At 37.9% G+C, this 25796-nt stretch overlaps 1 protein-coding gene across 1 annotated transcript in view; it reads right to left on the reverse strand.

The window, feature by feature from the left end:
• IL1RAPL1 (interleukin 1 receptor accessory protein like 1) overlaps positions 1-25796 on the reverse strand; it is a 766332-nt gene that overhangs the window by 10913 nt on the left and 729623 nt on the right. Inside the window, exons 7-9 of the mRNA XM_055702973.1 lie at positions 25222-25354; positions 23115-23260; positions 11993-12136 (exon numbers count right to left, since the gene is read on the reverse strand). Coding sequence (XP_055558948.1) covers positions 11993-12136; positions 23115-23260; positions 25222-25354 — 423 coding nt within the window. The remainder of the gene's footprint in view (positions 1-11992; positions 12137-23114; positions 23261-25221; positions 25355-25796) is intronic.

Here is a 25796-nt window from a genome sequence, read left to right on the forward strand (position 1 = left end):
AATAATAAATAATGCAGTATTCAAATTGTTTTAAAGTCTCAGGGTATTGTCTGTTAAAATGGTTTGCACATTCTTACTTAGAGAAAAAATTATTCATGCTATGCCACTGTTTTTCTTACATATGTAAATATCACACTAATGCATGTATTTGAAATACACATTTTTCATACCATGGCAGCTCCAGCATTTCCACTGACTACAACTGTAACACCCTGTATTTCAGGGAACATTTCTTTTCATCCCAGTTCCCTAGTTTTAATAGCATTTGAAGGACAAAGAATAGCCAGGATCTACACAATGTCTATATCTACTTAAAGGGTCCAGGCAATTGTGAATTCATTTAAACTCCAATCCAGCAACATATGTAGTCCAGTTTGGGAAACTGTTAGATGCATTAGCACAGTGGTTTCCCTGAGCTATTATATTCCCCATCTGTCAGGTTTTTTTAAACTTACTTTGACAAAAAGTAAAAAAGTTCAGCTTACAGCAGAAATACCTTATGTGGTAATTTCGTTATCTGATGGGCTGACATACTGGCATGAGCAGTTAATTTGCAAAAGGTGAAATGCCTGGAATACACAGGGGATGATCACATATGCCTTCATTTTACTTCTGTGATATTTATGTATTAGCCTGCTTTTAGTTAATTAAAATTATTTGGGTTACATTGCCAGCTTTGTGAAACATTTTAAGAACTACAGCAGGCAGATAGCTATACAGCCATCAGAAGCTGTCTTTTCTGTGATGTGATCAAAGAGCTATGGCATTATTTGCTATTTTCTCTAATTGTTACAGATAGTAAAAAAATGTAGAATTTAATTTTTAATGAAAAATTGAGAACTTAAGAGATTGTTGAAATCTCCTATCTCCAGGAAAGTACTTAAATACACAGTAGTTAGTGTCTCTTCCTGTGGTTTTTCTCAGTTAAATGCTCCCACCTACTCCTGCTTGTAATGGGTGGGACTGATGCCTACATTCTAAAGAATATTTCTGATCCTAATTAATGGTTTTTAATGTGCTGTCCCAATGGGCTGAGAGGGAGAGGTGGGAGCCTGCAGACATCCAGATCTTATGGCTGAGTCAAACCCTGGGAGCTGGGGCTTGCACCTTGCCAGTCTTTTGGCCACGTTACATGGAAGCAGGAGGCTTTTGGCTTTTCTCTCAAGTCCTTTGCTCTTGGGCTGTTTCCCATGTTCCTTCCTTTGAGCAACACACCTGGAATTCCCCAGACTCCCAGCAAGCATGCAAAAATCCATCACACCTTTGTGTTTTCTGGACCATTCACTGGAACAGGTATTTTATCCATGAAAATATTTGGTGTCAGTATATCTGCCTTTTCCAAGAAAAAGAAAAAACTTCACCAGAAAATTTCTGATCTGGTCCTAATCACAAATGAAGTCACAAAGGACTGGATATTACTACTTATATTATTATGTAGTATGATAACTACAGATTTGGCTATTCAATAAGTACAGATGCTGTCTGGATCTAATATTCAGTGGCAAATTAAGCTTTTCTTTAAAATGAGAATTTCCTTATTTCCCTTCATCAGCAAACAATTAAGTCTTCCATCCAAGAATCCTTAAAATGAAAATGTGATTGTTGCTTGCACTTTGGCTTTAGATATAGATGATGCCATTTCAAAGACTTGGTTTTGTCAGGCTCCTGCGCACTAGCAATAAACTGGAATATAGTTACTCACTGTTTCTTCCCACACTTAGGAAGAAAAATACCTGCTAATAACCAAAGGCAGGGATGTTGATCATTTAACCTGAAACTTTTTTGCTTTCCCGTGGAGATTGAAAGCAATTATCTACATATACTTTTTTATCTGAAAGCACTTTTATTCCCTTAACCATTTTTTTTAGAAACGTATCAGAATAAATCATCTTGCTTTGCCTCCAGGTATGTTGCAGAGCTGTATTATGTAATGGCTGTCCTTTAATTTAGTGAACACAGCTGAGTATGAGATACAGTATCATGCAACAGCAATATTTTGAAACAGTTTAGTATAATGAATTTCCTCTTCCCATTCTTTGTGAATGGACAAGTGATCCTCTTCAGTTATGTGGTTTGTAGTTGCTTTCTGCTGCCTACAGGTTGTATATAGCTAGAATGAAGCTCTTCAACTCAACAGCCTCCATGTCTGTGAAGTTTTGTTGTATCCATTAATTGAAACTATTGAAACAAAACCTAAAGCAGACTTTGCATGGCCAAATTCAACCAGACTTGATGCAAAAAATGTCTTCGTTATTGCACTGCAGATAACCATGAAAGCATGTGCAAGCTCTGGATTAGTTCATCACAGCAGGCTCAAATACAGCCTGTGCTCGAGGTATGATGCATTCAATCCAAAAATATTTCAGTCAGCTCAAAACTACTGGTACTGCAAAGACTCTGGTCAAAACGGACTGTCACATACAATCATTTTAACTCTTTATTGAGTAGAAAGAGAGTGAGGACACTGAGTAATAAACATGGAGCTGTGCTCAGCTACAGGTCTGACAAAATTGGATAAGTCTTAGGGGTAAAAATTGAGGGTGAAATCCCAGCTTCATTAATAACACACTGAAACGTTACTACTGTTAGTGGCCCGGGATTTTAGCCAAAACACCTGTTACTTCATTACAGCATGCATTCCTTATTGCTGTCCATTCCTTTCAGTACTTATCCAAATGTAGAATATGTTATCATACTGACCTGACAGCCTATGATGGAATGACTGGCTGGGTAGATGAGGGGAGAGTAGTGAATGTTGTCTACCTTGATTTCAGTAAGGTTTTTTACACTGTGTCTGTAACATCTTCACAGGTAAGCTCAGGGAGTGTGGGTTAGATGAGCAGACTTTCAGGTGGATTGAGAACTGACTGAATGGCAGAGCTCAGAGGGCTGTGATCAGTGGCACAGAGTCCAGCTGGAGGCCTGTCGCTGGTGGGCTCTGCAGGGGTCAGTACTGGGTCCCATCACATTCAGCTTATAATGACCTGGGTGAAGGGACAGAATGTACCCTCAACAAGTTTGCTGATGATACCAAACTGGGAGGAGTGGCTGATTCACCAGGAGGCTGCGCTGCCATTCAGCGAGACCTGGACAGGCTGGAGAGTTGGGCGGAGAGGAACCTCATGGAGTTCAACATAGGCAAGTGTGAGGTCCTGCACCTGGGGAGGAACAACCCCCCCATGCACCAGTACAGGTTGGGAACTGACCTGCTGAAGGGAAGGCAGCTCTGTGGGGAAGGACTGGGAGTTCTGGTGGACACCAAGTTTCCCATGAGCCAGCAGTGTGCACGTGGCCAAGAAGGCCAACGGAATCCTGGGGTGCATTAGGAGGAGCACGGCCAGCAGGTTGAGGAAGGTGATCCTGCCCTCTGCTCTGCCCTGGTGAGGCCCCATCTGGAGTGCTGTGTCCAGTGCTGGGCTCCCCAGTTCAGGAGAGACAGGGAACTGCTGGAGAGGGTCCAGCAAAGGCTGCAAAGATGATGAGGGGCCTGGGGCATCTCTCTTATGAGGAAAGGCTGAGAGAGCTGGGCTTGTTTAGCCTGGAGAAGAAAAGACTGAGAGGGGATCTTATCAATGTCTACAAACAACTTCAGAGTGAGTGTCAGGAGGATGGGACCAGGCTTTTTTCAACAGGGCCCAGCAACAGGCCAAGGGGCAATGGGCACAAACCGCAACACAGGCAGTTCTGTCTGAGTATGAGGAAGAACTTCTTTACTTTGGGGATGACAGAACAGTGGAACAGGCTGCCAGAGATGTTGTGGAGTCTCCTTCTTTGGAGAGATTGTAAACCCACCTGAACGTGAGTCTGTGCAACCTGCTCTAGGTGAACCTGCTTTAGCAGGGGTTTGGACTAGATGATCTCCAGAGGTCCCTTCCTACCCTGACCATTCTGTGACTTTGTGATCATACTCCCTGTAACTTTCTACAGTGATAATCCAGCAGAAGCAATATAAAGTTTTAGAGGATGAAGTTTCAAATGCTGCTTGTTATTCCAAGGATGTGCTCAGCAGCAGTCACTTAAAGGCTCAACGTAAGCATAAAATGAAACCCAGACTCTATATGCATCTACTTTGACACATGCAAATGGGATCTTTGGGTAAGTAAATTGCTATCAGACATCTAAGAACTTATCGGTATGCATGCTCTTTTAGCAACCACACATGAAGAAATGGTAAGTAAGCTGGTGCCTACAGAAAGATAGATAAAACTTTCTCTTCTACAGAGACCACCAAACAGATTCAGCCTTGCATTTGTGTTGTAAATGTACATGTTTTCTAGTGATTTCCATGTTACGCTTCAAGAAGTTAGCAGTCTGGGCCTTTGAGGGTTCATTAAACCTTAAACACTGCAGATATTTCTGCTAATGGGGGCAGAAAAATGATATATATCTGGATGGAAAAATAAAAATAGCAAAAAAGCCTTTATAGACTGAGTTTTTTCTTATCAGTCGTGTTCAAGCAGATGATAAATTCTATCTTTCAGCTGACATGACACATTTAACACAAGACAGATTAAAAGATCAAAACAAAAAGAAATTCTGCAATGTTGTGTTTCACAGTGAATCTTATGTTAATGAAGCTGTAAGACTTGGACACTAGGGTCAAGCCATGCCTCTGTGCGTCCTGAAATCCTTCAGAGTAATTAGCAGCTCCTACAGAAACATTTGGTGCACTGAAGGCAGCTGATCACACACAGGCTGCTCTGCAGCTAGGAATAGCCAGCAATACGTCTGGCTCCTGCAGATCTCCCATTTCTAGATCAATAGGAAACTGGAGAGATGATTCCCCTCCTCTTCACCAGAGCACATGCCAGCCTAGTAAAGACTCAGATACTCATTATTGGAGTGTAGGAGCAATGTGCTGATTTACCTTGGAGTTTCAGGATTTCAAGTGAGGTTCTTAGAAATGGCAGACTGGATCCTCCCCGTGCTGCAGGGAGTTGGAGTCAAATTGATTGCAGGGGGCTTTCCTCTTTAAAAAAAGTGCTGTATTCAGGAAGAGTTGCAAACTAGTGGGCTTTCAAGATTTCACAGAGACTGCACTTGCTTCAAAATTATAATGATTATGACATTTCAAACTCTGTATTTGTATCATTATTTGTGGGACCATATTTAATGTACACAATGCAATAATGTTCATCACCCTTAAGGTAATGGAAAAAGTAATTTAAATGCTTAGCTGAGTAAAATGCCCAAATCCTAAGTCTTTCAAAATGTTTATAATTTTCCTTACACTATTTACTGTTGCTTATGAATATCACCTTAACATTTTCCTTTATTTTTAAATGTCAAGCCCTTTTATTGTTAATAAAAATTAAGAATACCAACACCAGCTTCTTCCACGGAAAAATATTTGTTAAGTGTGACATTCCTAATGATAATTCATATCCTTGTGCAGAGTGGGTAATGGTGAATCAGAGGAAAATTTTGTAAATGCAGCACTGGGGAATAGGTTAAAAAAGCGCAAATAATTCTAAAAGTGATCTTGAGTATTCTCCGCACCATAGACCAGAAAAAAAGTAAAGTCCTTTGTCCCTTTTGTCCATAGTAGACACATTTATGAAAATATTAAAGCAATGGACATACTTCCCCCCCCCCCCCCCCCCCTTTTTTTCTCCTCTTATTTCTTCTCCCCCCTCCCCAAGCCATATCGAATTTTGGAAGTCTAAAGAACATGACAAAATAAAAGAAATACCAGTTAAAAAGTTGATGTTATAAGAACATCTATGAGAACCCCAAGATATCAATCTTGCTTTTGACATTTCTTCAAAATTGGGAGTGATTCCCAGCAGACAAAAGTTCAGCCAAAAAAGTAATACGATAAGATGATTCCAAGTGTGAAATAAATTCTCTTTGTAAGCTATATTTTCACTGGTTTTCTGTAATTACAGTTAAATTTGTCATTGGTAGATAAGTAAGATAGAATATTACTTATTTAAACTGAATAACCTATTATTAAAGTTTTTTTCTCTTATATTTAGGCTGATTTTGTATTCCTAACTAAATGAAGAGAGCATCTCAAATGTTTCTCAGTCATTCTCATTAACACAGAATTTTAAATTTATTATTACTACTGAACACATTCTACTTATTCTACTTTCAACATAAAAACCTGATGAAACATTAATCTTAGAAGTTGCCCTTGACATATATGAACATTCATAAGGTCTTGTAAGAGTTTCAGAACATTAAAAAATAAAGAGGTTAAAAGATGATGATCTAAATTATTCTCTTGGTTGCTGTGAATTATTTGCAGGTCAAACACCAAGCTAAAACCCCCTGTATTGTTAGTAGATATTGAAAACCTAAATGGTAACTACCTAGCTGGAAACATAGCATAATAGTTATCTATGAAAGATTGGAAGAAACTAGTTACTTGCTAGAAAGTAGGAAAAGACACTAATAAAGACTGTCATGTAAAGTCTGGAAACGGAGGAATATGATTTTTTTCTATAATGGAAAAATTTCTTAAATAAAAATCATCAAGAAGTGATGCTTTTATTATGGTCTTAATTCAACAAAGTAACTAGTTACCTGTATAAAACACATGCTTAATTTTATGTATATTCCTTAGTTTTGTTGATCTCAGTGACAGTACTTGTATCTTGTCATTGGGTTAAGTATTTTGAAAACCAGAGCTAAGACAGCCTTGATCTAGGCAAAAGCAGCAAAAAGTTAATATAAACCAAACTTAAGGGAGAAATGGCTTGGAAAGAAACTTTCAGTTTAAGATTGTTGAAATCAGATGCCAATATGCTGTGTTTATCTCATTTACTTTTGAAATCTGAAATGTTCTTTGGCCTTTGATATAAAAACTTTAAAGCTTAGAACCATTTGGCAGAGGTGCTGGTTGAGGAACAAAAGGTATCTCAGTCTTCATTGATTTCTATATTGCAATTTTATTTTTTTTTTCTATTTTACATTTGGAATTTCTAACCTATAAAAATCTTTTAGTTTAGAATCTAAAGATAATCTTGGTGATATTGTTATTTTATTTTTTAAATATTTATATATATCTGTAGTTTAGAGTCTATGAAACAGGAAAAGAGAACGAAGCAGGATTTTGAATTAGTAAGTTTCAAGGACAGAACCTAGAAAATCTCTTCTTCAGTGAAAATATAAATTGAGATTTTATTGTTTGAATTGCATTTCAGATGTAAATAAACAACATAAACAGGAAAAGTTAAAAGAAGCAGTTCTTCAACAATAAAACTGCAACTAAATAAGATAGGAATCCCTTTCTGTAACCAGTAATATTTAGAAAGATGAAAGCTGTGTTTTTCTAAAGGTGATTTTAATAGAATTTGAAATTTATATTCATAGAGGTGCATTTCTTATTGCTACAATTTGCCATGGCCAATAAGAATAGATACACGGTGGCAAGGCTGCTATTGCAAACTTATTCTATGGGTCCCCAGGGAAGATTTTGTAATTGCAAAGTCACTAACTTCAGCAGTAATTCCAGTATGCTATACTTGCATAGCATACTCATTAACATAAGTGCTTTGGCAGCGCCTAAGCCATTGGCAAAAGTTACATTCGAAAGTTAGCAACCAAGTCACACTGAAACATGAAGAATCTCAAAGCATTGCCTTTCCTTGCTGGTAAGAGGTTTACTGGGGTTCAACCCAGGAAACCACGGCAGAGTATGTCTTACCTGCTCTTGTCTTCTACAGTTAGTATTATCTGGTCAATCCCATAGATTTGTCCGTGAACCCTGCTTAGCCTTTTGCAGCTAAATAATACTAATGACAAAAATCATGGTTACCTAAGGACTCCCAGGTGCAACAGAGACTTCAAGGCAGAAACTGTTTCACCAGTCTCCTAATCTGAGCATTGATTTGCTTCCCCTTAGCAAGCAGTAGAAACTCATCTCCTAAGAAAGTGCAATCAGCACTGCCAAGAAACAGCCGCTATAGATGTCATGTACCAAAGCCAAACACAATTTCCTGAATTTATAGAGCTTAGCAGTGACATACTTTAATCATGTTAGGAGCACTTTGGGTTTTTTTAGCAAAGGGGAAGGAAGGGAAGCGGTAACCTGCAGAATTGAAAGTGAAACCAGAGAACTCCCCAGCTATGGCTCCCAGGTGCCTTCCCTGCCTGCACCCCAGCTGCACAGCTGAGAAGAAGATCAAGGACAACATGCAGTGCTCCTGTCCACCACTGTAGAAACAGCTGATGAGACATAAAGGCCCCAAGGATCACTGAGAAGGTCATCATACCAGCTACTAAGCAAAGCTCTTACTTTCTAGTTATCAGCTGCCTATAGGGGTTTTTTTTGTTCTTGAACCTAAAGCTTGACTTCTCATCAGCCGAGCTGAGAGAAAGGAAATTTTTAGTAAATTTCATTATAAAACTATTTACAGCACATTTTTTCAGACTTTCCCTTTAATTGCTATTTTTTTAATCTTATCCATTTTAATACCAGCCTCTTAATGTAAAATTTCTCCTTTTTATGATAGTGTTCACCCCTTACTTATTTACACTTGTAAATGTTTACTTGCATTTTTATTCTTCTCTGGTAGTTAAAGTACGATACTTAGTTTGTTCATCAAGTTATTTAAAAACTGGGAAAGGCAGCAAGAGAAGATCCCTGGAAAATAAAAAGATATAAATGGTAACTACTAAAACACTCCTCAGAGGACGAACGTGCTGTAATCTCTTGTGCTGGAGCTCAATGGACAGCAAATGGAAGAAATAATGACTTCTAAAAGTGGCTTTTACTAATAATGTGTTACTCCTTAATGGAGTGCACTTTATGGACAAGGCTTTTTAAAGTAAGCTTTTAAGTTTAGAGCTGCAAACCTGAAAAGGTTGCCTGACATTTAACAATGATCAGCCCTCAGAATTTCCCAGCAAAGTATCTATTTCTGAAAATTTTGTTGTTTTCAGAATAATACTGGGCATTTCTTTGTTTGCATACCACTTCAATGTATCCTTTTTGTTACATTATGTGGAGACATATTAAACTGAAATTCTCCATGTAAGCAGATTTGGGAGTTTCTGACCGCCAAACAGGTAGAGGTGAGTTGTACTTCTGAGATGCAAGGTCATGCCAAGTACCTGCAGGTGAGAAAACTACCGCTTTGCCCAGGGTCAGTGCTTTTATTGCCCCTGTGCTCCATCTCCCAGGGGATGTATCAGACTTTCACAATGAGGTCCCCTGACTAAACACCGACATGTGGCACAGCTCTACACTGAAGGACACAATATGGTGTCCGTCTTGCGGTCCCCCTGTGTGGAGTGCAAGCAGAGTGGGAGGAAAAGCAGTAAAATATACACTGGATTTGATTATATTCCCATTTAGTAGGAAAGGCAAGGAACTAACCATGAAAACAGAAAAAAGGGTTTCAATGCTCATTCCCAGAAGACAATAAAGATGAGACTGAGTTAGTGTTTGTAGGAGCGAGAAAAAAACAGGAGAGCCTAGTCCCCAGCATGAGGGAGAAGATGGGAAATTCAAAGCTGCAAGTTACCGAAACGAGGAATCAGCAGCTGTGATCACTTTCTTAATTTGCAGTGGCCCTACAGAAAGTAGTAAAGTTGCATTAGCTGTAAGGGTTAAATACTTTATTTTCAAATATTTCTCACAATTTACCCATGCCTCCCACAGAAATGTGTATGTTACCCTGAAACTAAATGATGTGTCTAAGGCTTTCAAAGGAAAAAGGAATTGTGATGAGATTTGACAACCTGAAGGGCTTGTTCTCTGATCAGGGAAGAAATGAAGTATTGCATTTTAAAAAGAGATTTTCAACTGAAAATTTTAATTGGAACTCACTTCTAAAGTGTTTCAAATCCTCTCTTGGTACAGTATAGTGCACACAAAAAAAGCCTGTGATATTTTGATGTTTGCTTATCTACAGGCTGTCCCAAGTATGACAGAACATGGTGTAAATTATGAATAGCATGTGGGCGCTCCGCTGTTGCACTGCAGGAGATGTGGTTGAAAGAAGATTTTAGAGTTCAGCATTTTATGTCTGTAAGTAACAAACTAAGCCAAAGGAAAAAATATGAATGTATGTCTGTAATTTATTTCTTCACAGAAGCCATGACTTGGTCTTCTGTGAGACATTTTCTCTTTGTCTTCTTGCTTTTGCAAGAGTGTAAGTGAAAGAGACAGAGTAAGAAGGCCAGCTGCAGTAACTTCATTGGGACAGTGGGTTTTATCCATGTTGCTAGTATATTGAATACAGTAGGAACTGCAGATTTCCATTGGGAATCTCATATTACTGTGGTTAAGAACTCAAGTTACCAGTGTTTGTGCTGATCATCTAAGAAGAATCCATGCTTTATCTTCTTTAATGATGGTCTTTGCTGAGAAGTATAAACTGAATGGATATTGGTTTTCCTCCTTTTGAATCTCAGAACAGTATCTTTTAGAGGTCACTTTTTTTGTTGTTAAAAATGTGTGATTAAAATATTGTTCTTCACAGGTGACCAGTGTTTGTTATGGAACAAGAGTGTGACACCTGGTAGAGTAAGTTTGCAAACAAATTGGAATTGCTTGAGATAACAATAAATGAGAGCTGTAAAAGTAAGAATTACTGATACCGAAAGAAAAAAAACCGTTAAATTGCATCTATTTAAATAATTAATAATTAAGCTGTTTATTTCTGCCTAATATAATATGACTATTAGTAAATTCACACAATTCATGCAAGTAAACATGCCCATTTAAACTGAGGGCTGCTTTGTGGAGAAGACAATATCTCAACTCCTGATAAAAAAAAAAGTGTCTGCCAAAATCCACCACAAGTCATAGTCCCTCTAGGCCTCAGTTTCCTCCTCTGTAAATAAGTAGAATAACTGTGCCCCACCCCTGCAATCCCCTTCCCCACCCCACCCCCCAGCTGCTATATTAGTGCATCCTTTTTGCACATCCAACAGAAGCATACAAAATGTTCTAATGTTCTTGGGCTTGTTGTTCTGAGCATATTCTATTTTGAATCCTTGTGCATTTTTGGATGGGAGGCAGAAGCAGGTCACTCCCTAGTGATCTTATTGTGGAAGTTTTTCCCTTACACAAGGTCCTCTAATTCTGCTGCCACCCTTCTCCCTTCTTGGTGACAGGTTTGGCCAGCGCTTGTTTATCAGCCGGTATTTATTTTAATAAGTCATGGTGACTTCTGTCCACAGGCAATTACCTTGAACTGTAAAATGACTTTTATTAGTATTTCAGTAAAAAAGAAGGTCCTGTCACAAAAGACGTAGTGGTAGCACAAAACACCAGGAACTCTGACCCAAGAAACCAAACCTAATTAATCAGAGCCTGCAGCTCAACCCAGTTCGCTGTTCAACAGCAGGTTTGAACAGTAGAGCTAGAGGCAAAGATGACCTTTTTCTTCAGTGCTTAAAAAGAGAAGAAAAGAAATTGCATGGATGCATTCAACAAAAACTGGTGTATACACTGTGGATTACTTTTGTTTAGGCTGGGAGTCCTTGAAACACAGAAAAACTTTAATGGCCATTAGCCGCTTTCTCAGTGATTAAGTAAATGAACTCAAGAAAATGAACTGCTGGGTACGTTCCTAAACACTCAGTACTGTTTATTGAAACTGATCAGTTTAAACAAGCAGTAAATTGAGATTTACTTCAACCTCTACCTATTTGGCAAATACAATTAGGGTAGATACTCCCTAGCTTATGGACAAGTGAAGCTTATGGAGAAGTGAAGCTGCATTTCAGTGCAGGCAGCAAGTGAAAATCTTTGATGCATCAGTGTTGGTAATTTACATTCAGTGTTGGGAATAAAAATCTAGAAGACATGGGTGTCTTCTGGAGCTCCAGAGAGCAGCACGTAGATCAGCTCAGTAATCACTGCTGCTAATGTGTTGTATGAGGAATCCATATTCAAGTCAATGCCTAATGCAGTGATAAATAAAAATTGCAGTTTTAACACATCTTGAACTGAAAAGAAATTTGGGCCTGAGTGGACAGAAATAAAAGACAGGCATGCTTAGAAAGTAGAAAATGTACTAAGATGCCTTACCTCCATCTAGTTCTTCAGCTCCAAAATGATTCCTGTAGAACAGCATAATCTCTATCTTGTAACACTTGTAGATAGTCACTAAACAAACAAGCAGCAGCAGAATAGCACCGAGCCCACCAGCAAGCTCAACTGTGTACATCAGCTCTGCAAAGAATTACAAAATGCAGTAACAACCACATTCCAAACCAAAGAAAAATTAGCAGCATACCTCACACTTAAGTTAAACATTAAAATAAAATAATGATTGATGGATTATTTATGTTAATTACTGCATTTATGAGCCTTTGAAGAAATACTTAATGAATGGATTTTTTTTTTTTTTCATTAATAAACTAGGTTTTCCTTTGGTACACCATCTGAATTGCTCATTTAAAAAATAACAACTGCTGGGGATGTGTGTCTGTGTGTATGAGTATGTGCATATACGTAAGAGGTATTTGACAAGTCCCTTCCTTCCCTGTCTCCATAGTTAGATCACAGGTTACTTTACCCAGATAAATGTTGACATTCTACGCCGAGTGAAAGCAGAGGTGAATGTTTCTTCCCACACACAAATAAGATGAGTTCCAGTCTACCGGGTAAGTTTACCCTAAGGATTTTATTTTATTTTATTTTTTAAATAATAATAATAATAATAAAAAAACAACAACACCAAGAACTTGAGAGATGTGAAGACAAATTACCCAAGGAACCCCACAGCCTCACATCCCAGTTAGATGTTAGTATCTTTGACACAGTATCCCAGTTCTGCAGTGCATCTTCATTCTCCCCTTCCCCTCAGTGGGGTTGGCTTATGGTGTAGTCACAACAAACCATCCCAATTTGTCCATTCTGACATTCCCATTCAGACCACGACCCCCTGGTGTCTTTGCTGCACTCTAACATTGGAGACTCACATGACGGATTGATGTTGTTGCCATGTGGATCCATTCCTGAGGACCGGGACTCTGGTCAAACGTGGCCACAACTGTCTACCACCAGCAGTATCCTCAGTGGGGCCAGTTATCAGTGCATAAGTAATAAGACATCACCTCCCCCAGTCGTAACCACTGCACACTCAAGGAAGCCCAGGCTGCTACCTGGCATCCATTTTGTTGTTACTTTTCATTTGCTTATTGAAAGAATACTGGCAATGTTAAAAAAGGAGAGTGGGAGGAGGAAGAGCATTACTAACACTTCTGTAATTTGAAATGAGTAATAGGGGGCATATCTGAAGACCATCCATACTTTTTCAATATCAGTTTTGAGGAACGCCAAGAATTCAAATCTTGAAAATCCAAGACATACAGTTTGCTTCATGAAAATCTGTGCTGGAGAAAATTCAGTTCCATTCTATTTTCACAATATCCTTTTCCAGTGGGCAGCTTCTAGCTAAGTGAAGCAGGGTAGCCCTAAAGTAACCTTTGTTTTATGTGTGTGGTTATGCAGATATGATACTCCAGCGCAATACAATTCAATTAGAGAAATAAAAGGTTAGAGGAAAGTGACAGTTCCATTTATTTTCACTGTGTCTACTGAGAATCACACATTTTTTTTATTATTTTGAGGCAACTGTAAGAAGATTTCATTGCTCTCTAGAAGACACTAAAAGTGTAATAAAAAAAAAAATAAAGAGGCATTTATATTCCATGTCATTGTCTCCAAAACTGTGCTGGAAACTCCTTTGTGTTCGATATTTTTATGACCGACACTGTTATTTCAGACTTCCAATACTTTTCTGGTCCAGAGAGGGGGATGTTATTAAAAAACCCCAACAAGATATTGTTTGCATAGACAAATGATACAGTATTTTAGAATATAAATGGAAATGGAAATTACTCTGCACTGGCTTAGTATACCCTGTTTATCATTTTGTACTACAGGTGACGCAGCTGTTCAATGATAACTAGAAGAAAGGCTTTAATATTTTGGGTTGCTAGGCACAAAATACTCTATTTATGTGCCTGCTGTTATGACTCATTAAATGCAAGGAAAAACTTTACAACTGGAAAACAAAAAATTTTCCTAAATTAATGATTTAGAAATTAAATGGGAAAAATAACTGCAGGTAGTCATCTGTTCTCTTTCACTATGCATGAAATCAAACTAATGCACTGCATCACTTTTGCCGTCAGAGTCCCTCTTAGTTATCTATTCCCCCATAAAATAATTCAAGATTATGGCTGTATTTTTACTTCAGTAAAGTCAATCTGAACACACATGAAAATTTTGCCTAATTTTGTCTAATATTAGGCAACCAAAGCAAACAACGAAATTCTCTAAGTCACCCTGAAATGTACTAGAAATCAGCTTTTCAGGTGTTGCTGCTAGGCCCATCATGATCATTTATGAGCACAAGGATATGGGCGTTCTTTCTTAAACAGATGCATTTGCAAAATAAGCTTCATGCTTTCTTTGTCTAGCTTAGCAGGCTTGTAATTTCCTCTGTGCTGGACAACATCTATCAGTGCATATTCGCTCGCTGTCTTAGGTGCTATTTGTCAGGTTTCAGAGGCAGAGAGGAGCAGTGCTCAGCCCTGCAGGGTGCTGTGTCCTTACACCCAGCCCTGCAAAGGCCTGAGCAAACCCCCAGAGGGCTGGGAGTGGAACAGCCACATCTGGGCAGCACCGTGGAAGGTGGCACGCAGTGGCCTGGGCATAACACCAGATCAAGTTGATTGTTTTCAGACCTTGAGTTAGTGTTTTTGCAGAATGCTAAACCATGCTAAGGGGGCACTAGCTGGCTTTGGGCTGCCACAGGTGTTTTGTGAACAGCATCACCCAGGGCTGTGCTGAGCTGGAGATGTGAGGAGGAGAAGGTTCAGTCCTGCCTCTGCTGTTGTACCCTCAGGTGACCGAAGCCATTTTCTGTGGTTTGGTTTTCACAATGTGAATTGAGAAGGGTGCTTCTGACTCTGTCATAGGAGAGGGTACTCCTGGAAGGTGCTCTGTGAATGCCAGTCATGTTGGCGATGAGTATATCAACCATATCAGCAATGAAGTAGTGGCTGTTCAGGCTAAATTAAAGTAAAACAGCAAGGTTAGAGTGTAAGGTTACCTTCAAAATAACATTTTTTCCTCATGTTTTATTCTGCCTTTTGCACCGCAATTTGAGCACAGTGTGCTGCAGCAGGCATTACAGTCCCTTTGAAGTGTGATCTGTTTCTCCTGCTGAAATTCAAGTTTTCTCTAGTTGGCTATGCACTAAAAAGATTCAATTTCAGCACAATTCCACATCAGAGAGGAGAGACAAAAAGTGCAAAGCTTTTGAAATCTATTTAGCCTCTGTGTTACAGTGCTCAAATTACAGATCTGGCCCTCCTTAAGGAGCTGAGACTGAGTGTAGAAAGTAGCAGAGGAAAATTACTCGGCTAACCCCTAGGGGGACAGGCATTCTGTTAAACCCAACAAATGAGCTGGTGCCAGGGAGTTACATCCAGAAGCACAGAAATCATTTAGTTACAGGCAATTAACAATAGTCCTCCAGTAGCACAGGAACAGTTCAACTCCAAGGGAAAACACATTGATTACTGCAGCAGTAGTAGAATGGTTTCTGAATAAATAGCTTCAATTTAAAACAAGATTTGTTACAAGCATTTTGACCAATGGCTACAATTTTTTTTTCCCTTATCACGAGGCTTTGGCCAAGCAACCAAGAGAAAGAGATGGCTAATTAAAATAAAGTAGGCATGCTTTCCAAATATCCGGCACAATATGACTGGTAATAAGTGCACTTATTTTATATGATTCTGTCCTAATTATTAGGCACATTTAAAGGATATATCTTTGATCTTCACCTGACTTTAATATTTTATTAACTTCCTTTCACTGTGTCATGCAAGTAATTCACTTATTGTAGCTGGAGTTGTAACAAGAAAGTAAATAAAAGGATGCCTTCCAAGATTCATATCTTTTCACTTATATGACATGCTTCAAGGACTTTACATTTAATGATCAGTGATAATTTGAAATGAATCTTATTCTGTTCATTAGTCCACATATATATAAGCTTAAAAAAAAAGTGATTTTTTTGTGATTTATACCTCTTTAAGGGCATGTGGTTTATAGCTGTGTATCCAATTTCTGAGCCTTTTTCAAAATCCAATTACAGTCTATCTAAGGTTTCAATTTTGCAATCACTTAGGCAGATTGCTTAACTTCATGGACTATAAGTAATCCCTCCAAAGTCAACAGGATTATTCACAGAACTTCAGGTTAGTACATACATACAGTTTTGCAACTTTGTGATCTAAACTCATTTCCGTTCTCTGCTTATCTTGGGCAATTTCACTCACAAAGCTACAAGATTTGGTTAGAAAGAGTTCTCAATTTGTCTAGGTACATTTTCATAGACTTCAATTATTAAATGAAACAAAAAGGTAATTAATATAATTTGGAAGGGGAGCAGTTGAAGGCAATGCTAAAACTTTTGTGATAACCCCTGAGACAAGGTAAAGAAAGCAAATAGTGACAACCACTGCAAGACTGATGTGTGAAAACATGCAGCTTTGGTTATAAATGGGTGTGTTTCTTCTGAAGGAAGAGGGAGGCTGGCTAGCACAGGAGTACTCGTCTGATTCTCATTTCAGACATTAGCAGTAAACAGTATGCAGAGTTTAGGTTAGGAAGAGAGAAACCCATACTAGCAGTTTAAAAATGGAGAAGTATGTGCTTTTTCTCTCTTCTCCCGCACCCCCCCCCCCTCCCCTCCCCCCAACTTAATACAGTATTCATTATGGCATGGCTGTAAAACAATTTATCTTTCTGAGGTATGGCATATGGAACCACAGCTTTATCCAGCATATGCACATCAGACATGCATCTCTCTACATATAAAATCTATTCTTTACTTTTTGAGACTTTTTGTTTGTTTGTTTCAATGTGCCAAACAAAATCTGTTTGTTTTTAAGGTACCTAGATGGCTTTATGGATACTGTTGTGAATAATGACTGATGGATATTGTAGGACAACAATACTGATACCAGTAGAAACAGGTTTGGGAGGTTCCTTAGCTTGATTATGAAATCGATTCTTAGCATAAATTATATGCTTTCTGCCAGCATAGGCCACGCATGCCTGTAGATATCTGCAGAGTTGACTTAGGGTGGCTAAATTTAGTTACAGTTTTTGAAATGGTTTTCAATGCAGTAGTTTCATTTTATTTATTAGATCTATCGCAACCAAGTTACCTCACTTTATTTTTACATCAATATATTCCTAACCGATATAAGAAAAAGACCTAGTTTGGTTTGGGATTATATGTATATATGTGTGCAAATACAAGACAGAGATCTTGTTAATCTATTCATTAGTATGGCAGGCAGAGTATCTGAGCCTTGGTGCTGTTGGATTTCCAGTGTTATTAGAATAGAGACAGTAAATTATTATAATAGAAGTATACTCTTACTGATAACATTTTTATTTCTTCTGAGAAGTACAAGGATACCTGTTCCCAGCAGGAGAATAATTACACTGACGATCTTCAACAGTATGTTAGCTCAAAAGAGGATAAGGTTGAAAAAAACATAGATACTGCAATGTTACTGGTTTACTATATTTAAATACACAACACTGCATTTTAAAGGCAGTATATACTTCAGGTTGAAGGAAGAAAGTGTCATGGTGAGGAATTGCATTAATCTCTGGTTAGCTTCCCCAAATAAATGAATTGTATATGACTTAAAACCTTACTGATTAAGAGAGCTTCTATTTGCTTATTGCACTACAGAAATCAGACAGCCCACACAATTACTTCTTTTAGATCTTCTGAAAGAAATGAATGTAAGAAGCTCTGGGAGGTGATAAATATGGGGAAAAATGGAGTACCAAGTTCTAAGGATGTAAGATCATAAAACATACTGTTTACACTTTTTTCTGAGGATAGCATTAATGAATAATTTAGCTCTGCATTGATTATGGGAACAATTTGTGACATTTTATTTTAAAATATTTTCATCCTTGCCAATCAAGGTTAGAATTGCACTTAGACATTATATAAAGAGAAGAACTATGATAAAAGTAGTACACAAGCTGTTTTAGAAAGAAATCTGTTAAACAAACCAACTTTTTTGACGTTTTGTCAGAGGAAAGTTAGATTTGTTGGAGGAAAATTAGATTTAGGCACATGCTAAATGATTTGAGTAGCCTTTCTACTGGAGATGTCTTAGTCCAATTTTTAAAGGATGAGAAAAACCTTACTGGTGAAGGTCTCATGAAGAATTTCTGTCAGGCACTAGGGTTTAATATTCTACCAATTTAATGATTTTAGATGCAACTGAGTGTAAAAAGAACAGTCACTTAGAGTTAGGTTTGGTACAGGAAGGGAAGTGTTATTTGACTTTTGACCCTGTGTCACAAACCTCTTGGACGACTGAACCTTTACACTGCCCAGCACAGTGAAAACCTGAAGGCTTCTTCAGTGGCCATAGGGGGGTGAAAAATAAATTACCATCAAATCAAATAAAATAGAATTTCAATTCTAATTCTAAAACCTGGTGAGGAACTTGGAAAAGCTTTTCCTGTAGTGCAGAATAAAAATGGAATGCTTTATACACTGGAAGATGTGCCTGTGTAAGATCTTAACTGACCAAATGGGTCAGAGTTTTACAACAGTTTTGCTTCCACTGAGATTCAGAGAGATTTGCTGGAATGTTCAAGTAATTAGGACCAATTAACAGCAGTTGAAATATAAAACTCATTGCATACATGATGAGTTCCCATTCAGAAATTTCAAAAACATCCTGAAGCTTTATGGCAAAGGGAGGTATAACACCTGCTGGTTCTTTGCAAAGGTTAGAAAAGAACTGATTTCCTTTCTCTTTTAAGTCTTAATTGTCACTCATCACTACCACTGTGTTAAATCATGTCCTAGTGACTAAAAATGCTCATGAGATCAAAACTTTAACATATTCAAGTCCTTAAGTAATAAACCAGATTTACACTATGTGAATGACACTGTAATTTAAGGTACTCGTCAGCATTAATAACCATACAAAGAAAATTCTGAATTGCTTGCTGTTCAGAATTTGCTATTATTTCATACAGGAAATATTAATATTATGTTTATACATTAATAAATGATGAGTTTAAAGTATGCCTAACTCTTCATAGGTTTCCTCATGATGCATTTTCTGTAGAATATATTAACTTTTTTCTTTTTCAAACCTATATTCTCATGGGCAATTTCAGACAGAAAAAAAAATCTCTTCCTTTAAACAATTTATTTCATTGAAAGTCTTTTTTTTGCCCCAACAGAAAAAAAAGGTTTTTTAACCATGTCTCATTAGCTTATAGTCAACAAGACCCGTATATGCCCACTGAGAACACCTATGATAGAGAAAAACAAACCCCAAACATAGAAGAGGCCCAGGACAGGAAATTAGGCAGCACTGATAATGTGGGAAGAAAGGGAAAGAGATACTTTGAAAAAAATGCATAAATTATATTACCTGCTCTTAATTCTGGTGTCTGTCCCATGAAAAATACAGGTATATTATTAAAATTTTAAATAATACCAATAACATAAAAAAAAATGATGCCAAGATAAAATTTGATATTATTTTGCTTTAGAGTTTCAGTTGTGAACATTCAGACAAGAATTTCCACAAAAATAATCACATAATTAGATAATAATCTGCATTTCCAACATAGTCTATGATTAAATGAGGCTATGAAGGCTTTGATCCAGCATGAAAGTTATACTTTTCAATACAAAACATTTTAGAAGAGCATTCTATCTCCTTATACATTACATTTTATCTACTACATTGATAGACTATGGTCTTGTCTTCTTGAATTAGAAACCTGTGAAAAAAATAGAATTATAGTGTGTTATCCAGCCCTTATATCATCTGCAATATGTGGTCTGTCATTAATAAATTTGCGCTGAGCTGCTGTCAGTGCCACTATGAAAATTAATTTCTTGAAGGTTCCTCTACCTGGCTGCAGATTAACCTGTAACTGCTATGGATGGTCTATGACAGCTATCACTGATACGTAACAAAATCAGCCTTAGATTATAACATGTAGATTTAACTGTTTTTCCTCACACAAAAGAGAAAACAACTTGATTATTGTAAAGGTGATAGACATTTGACCAACAGCTGGAGGAAGGGAAGTTAGATGTCCTGGTTCTTGATCCCTCTCTTTTTTTCTGATTATTTTTGAACAAATTTTAGTAGAAATGGACCAGAAAAGGAAACAGCAATGGTATTTTCATGCTTAAAATATTTTATTGCCTTTAGCTTTGAGCTAAATGCTCTCCCTATGCACAGCATCTGAGGAAAGCTGGGAGTCTCAAGCACAAAAACATAGATCATAAGTCTTCTCCACTGGCAGTCAGAAAGTAAAAGCAGCTCAGGAGAAAATGGGGGCTCAGCTCCTTGAGATGCAGAGGGCTGGCATCTGGGCTAGAGGGAGGTGCCAGGGGCCCCAGCTTTCTCCTGGTGCTGGATGCCCACGCTGGGTTTGCTTTTCCTGCAGCAGTGGTGTTGGAATCTGGGGGAGCTGCGTTCTTCTCCCCTCCTGAAATGCCTGTCTGGAAAGGGGAGGCTCCAGGTTTCCATTCCAGCGCCATGTCAGGGAATGAGGAGAGGCTTTCTCCCTGGCTGGCTGTGCCAGGTGCTGGTTTGTGTTGGGGACCACCATAAGGTGGGCCCAGCTTGTGTTTTCTGTGAGGTGAATGTGTGTCTCTGCTGGGCTGACCAGTGGGAAGAGTGAGCAAGATGCATCCAGGTTTTTGCTGGTGATATAGACTCTGAACTTCTTGCCCTTTCAGGGCCCATGTAATTGCAGGCATATCCAAAAGCTCCCCCTGGAAGCTTGAATTTAGAGAGAACATATTGACCAGGGTGAAGCAGCAGTTGCAAGGCTGTTTGAAAGGCTTGAATTTTGTACCTGAATCCCCACTGCAGCTTTTAGCCCTAAATACCTCATTTCCCGGGAATGCTCTGTTCAGTAACAGCCTTCTTTTCTCCTGTCCCTTCTGATCCTGGTGATAATGTACCACATAAGAAATTTAAGAGGGATTGGAATTTCTTTTTCAAGTATCCAGTGAACATTCCAGATTCAGCATTTTTGTTGGCTTATACTGCTGGAAAAAAAGGTCACTAGAAAACCAGCTGAAACTAACACCTCTGTGAATGCCTTGCTGTTCAGGAAGCACATTTACCTACTTATTAGGTCCCAATTGCTCTAAGTAAGCCAATAATCAGAAGTTAATAAACAACTAACTCATTCCTAGCAGAGATTAAACGTGGATCTAAACAAGGAAACCCAAAACGAAAAGTTGTCATGGTGATATACAGGCCACTAAGCAAGCAGTGCAAAGCTCCTCTTCCTAGGAGACCTGAGAGACTAGCTCAAATTTTTATCTGTCATGGTTAATCTATCATTTCACTGAAACAGTTGTCAACATACAAAGCATGTAGAAGGTTTGTATCAGGTACTTTTTGCTTTGTGAGGGCACAACAGAATTTGTTTCCGAATCACAATTTCATATTCAGCCTTACTTAAAGAGGAAAAAATATTTGGGGGAGGTTTTGCTATTTTCATTTTTTTTGCTATTTATAAGAGTAATTAAATATTGAGATTACTTCCTCTTATGCATGTCATCATGAGGCCACATACTGTGGTGTGTTTGACATACTGATTTCTCCAAGAAAGGAAGCAAGAAAAGTAGACCCTTGCAAAATACATGGATACACACTGTTAGATTAAAAAGCTGGTTGTCACAGAACAGGAAAGACTTAAGCGTTATCAGTCTTGGAGCTACTGCTGGTAAAGGGGGAAAAAAGAACTTACCAGCAGCATGTGACTTAACATGTGTCAGTTAATTAAGTGTTGGTTTTGGGGTAATTTAAGCCTTAATAAATCTTTATTTTTAGTGTTCCATGCACTAACTTCATTATGAAAGACAGGCTATGGGATATCAGTGTTTGTGGGGTAAAGCTCTTTCTCTGTGTTCAAATGTCTCTGAATTAGGAGTATAAGACTACTAGCCGGTAAACTGTTGAGGTTCAATTACTTAATAATTTCCTATTTCAGTAAATTCAAGACAATATGACAAATGCCAGGCTAAGCAGAATATCTGGTTATTTACATCTGCATGTTTTAAGAAGGAATGACAAGAGTTCAGAAAAATGTATTCAAATTAGTTCTATTCAATTGGTTTGAGGTACACAAAAATGCATTTAAATAAATGACTCGTACTGTCTTGATTTATGGCTTCCTTTTAAACTTAAACAGATTTTGCATGCTGTAAGACTAAAACTAGGGAAGACATCACCGCTTTGGTATAAATTGAGATCCCACAAGTAGTTCAGCACCACAGTAATAACCTGGCTTGCTCACCTTTACAAACATCCTAAAAAAAGCACAGTAATGACAGCAAAGTGCAAACGGTGCTCCTGATTATTCTTTGCTCTCTTAAACCAGCAGGATGCTGCATGAGGGTGGGGACCATCAAGCCCAGGCATGTGGAGCACTCTCTGGGAGGTAAAGCGAACAAAGTGGATCTGGGAACCTCACTTTGCAAGACATTCTTCACCTCTCTGTAATTATCTCTGTGGGAGATGGCTGTGGCCATTAGGCAGGTTGGAATCATGGCATGTGAGTGGTGAGTAGAAACAGGAAGGTCCTTAGAAGTTTCTGCCATATGCTTCACTTCAGAAATGTTGGTGTTAAACAAATGTGTTAGAATAAAGATAACCACAGTCAGGCTATGCAGGAATTCCCCTGGCGTGGGGTTTAGGTGGCATTTCTGATAGAAGTGGAATATATTTTTGTTGGCTTTTCTGATATTTTATTTTATTTCTTAGAGAAAATTATGACAGTTGTACTACCTGTAGCTTCCTACTATTTTTTCTCTATTGAGCGCCTTTACTAGTTTTAAAGTTAATGAATTATTAAATGTATCTTTCATATAAATATAATTGAAAGGTGTTACTGTATTTTTTCCAGCGACAGAGGTAATTAACAAGAACCTTTCTGTTTTATTGTGACAATTGTGAAAATGCCTGGGGAAAAAGAATAATTGACTAGAAATATCTCAGGAAGCCAAAATTCATGCTTACGTCAAAAGCAAGTTCTACAAACTGACCACCCCTATGTTGTACCATTTCATGGAGAAAAGCTGCATATTTACCCCTTTTATGGAGAAGAATACTGGCATGCCGGCGTCCGTTTCCATTCTCAACATAGCACGAGTAATTCCCCAGGTCTGTCTCTTCCACAGAATCAAGAATCAATGAGATGGAAACCTCCTGTTCCCCAAGATGTTCCTTGAGAACCCTGAGGAAAAAACAAACAAACAAACATTGCTGCTATTCTGCTTGCATCGCAGTGGAGCATTAGATAACCATGACATAATAATGCTACTTACAATTCACAACTCTGGCTTCAAATTTGGCTATTAAATCTTAACTTAATTTTATCATGTCTTTTTCTTCCTCACTTCCAATGGGGAGGTTTGGCTTTTTAAATGTTAATGAAAACTCCAGTTTATTGTTTTCTTTAAGCAAAATGATGTGCACACTGATAGTATATCATTGCACAATCTGGTGGAGACTCTGTATGTAGTATGTGAACAGTATCTGAAGTCTTAAATTTTAGAAGAGAGAAAAGTGAAAAGAGTTATTTTGGAGTTTAGGATCACACTAGGAGTCTGGGCCAAACACACTATTTGTGCACTTTCTGATGCTTTTTAATATGACACTTAGAAACATTGTGTTCATGCCATGGTCTGAAAAGTTATTTCTAGAATATATTATAGAATTTGGCTATGTATTGGAAATCAGTAGAAAGAACTTCTATACCAAATGCCAATTGCTCATACAGATCATAGATAAAATAAAAGACCTCCTGTGTAAGGTTCACCTGTCTTTGCATTGCTTTCTTTCCCTCTTAGCAAGCCCATCAGTGGTTTTAGGAACCCAGGAAAGCAAATGGCAGGCTGTGCCCTCATGTCACACTTGAGGAAGTGGAAACTAGCCTTTCTGCTCCTCCTTCCACAAAATGAGAAAGTTGTAGCAAGGCTCTTGTCACTTTCTTGGCAGCCTTCAGAATGCTATCTATTATTTATAAGGTAAATAGTAAAAAGCAAGTTTCTGGCTGAAGGGCTTAGGAAAAGTTTTAGATGCGGAATACAGCTGATCTGCTTGTCACGTGTTGGTCTTTATAGAATAAACTTGAAGTACACCGGGGTGAAATACGCTTCCATTTTGCCTGTATCTGGGGGTCATAACCTTGAATGTCAATATGGCCTTCTTGATTTTGTTAAAGGCATTGTTTCTGTTACTTTGATTACACTGAATTCCAAGCTTTAGCTAAAAATGACTGTGACTTCGTGTTTTTTGATGAGATAGTAAACCCTTATGTAAGAGGTGAAGTGTAAATAAGCTCATTTTGTTCTATTATAGACAATCACTGTGAATAACACATCTGTGATTATTTAGCTTCCTTTGTAACACACATTTAGATATGCATTCATTTCTGGGTTTGTCCATGATGCATATACACAGTGATATACACGTGTCCAGAATCACAAATTAAAAAGCAATCTCTTCAGACCCCAGTAGATACTTCACATTGGATAGGAATTGGTAGACTATGTCAAGCATGTAATTCTCTTTACAAACTCACTTTTTTCTTAATTTCCAAATAAGGCAGCACTTTTAGGAGTGGTAGAAGTACATGACACAAATTGCCAGATCCGCTCTAAAACGAGTATTTCAGCAGATATAAGTAGCCCACATAACAGGATGCTTGGCTCTCACAGGCCAGATAACATCCCAGAAAACTCTTATTTTTTCTTTTCTTTTTTTGAAGTAAAGAAATCAAAACATACCAAAAGAGAAGCCAGACTTCAGCATTTATTTAAGGCTCCATGTTTTAAAAGTCTTTGAGCTGTTTTTCTTGATGTATTTATTTTTCTTTATTTCACCTTTGTAAATGTCTTAAAGGTTGCTATTGTAGAACACCACAGTTTGAAAAAGTCACTGTGCAAATTCCAGTAATTTTAACCCTATGGTACTTGTCAGACAGCTATTCTGTCTTTGCAGCTCTCTGACATCAGATCTGGCTGAGGCATAGATTTTTCTGTTCTCTGCTGGTGGAGTTGAAAAAGTAAAGAATGGATGTTGCAAACCAGGGATCAGACCCAAAGTGTTCCCTGAGTTAGTCTGTGATAACGGCTAATACATTAGCTATCAAAAAAAGATACTGACTGAAAAAAAAAATGCTTTTTATTTTACCTGATGTCACTTTCCCAGACTCTGCTATCATCCAAATCTTCAATAAACTTCTCCCCTTTCATCCAGTAGATTAAAGGACTGACATCTCCACTATATCCAAAGAAAGCTCGACACGTTAGATTAGCAGAACCACCTGTTACAAAGGATGCAAGAACATGTATTATTTCAAAATCTGTAAAAAAAGATTCATTTTCTAAATGTTGATAAAAAAAATAAATATCTGTGGACACCCTCAGTTTTTAGCTGCTGTTGAAAATATCCAAAAGTATCTGCTTGTCTTGCTCCTAGTGTTCAATATATTTTCTGAAAATAAAAGCTATAAAAATTAAATCAGATGTTACATAACAACTGGATTATATTTTGTATTCTTTCACCAAATTTTCTATGTTTGCTAAGGAAATGTTAAGGAAAGACTATTTTTTTCAAAAATATCTAAGTTAACAAATGATTTCCATGTTTTTTTCTGAAAGGTTAGGTAAAATAGATGTCTGATCACATCTGTGATAGTTTGGCTTTGCAATGGTTTCTGCAAAGAGGCTGGTGGATTCCTGTAGGGTCTTATTTCCAATGGACAG

Source organism: Falco cherrug, chromosome 2, assembly GCF_023634085.1.
Source record: "Falco cherrug isolate bFalChe1 chromosome 2, bFalChe1.pri, whole genome shotgun sequence".
NCBI classification, from domain to species: Eukaryota; Metazoa; Chordata; class Aves; order Falconiformes; family Falconidae; genus Falco; species Falco cherrug.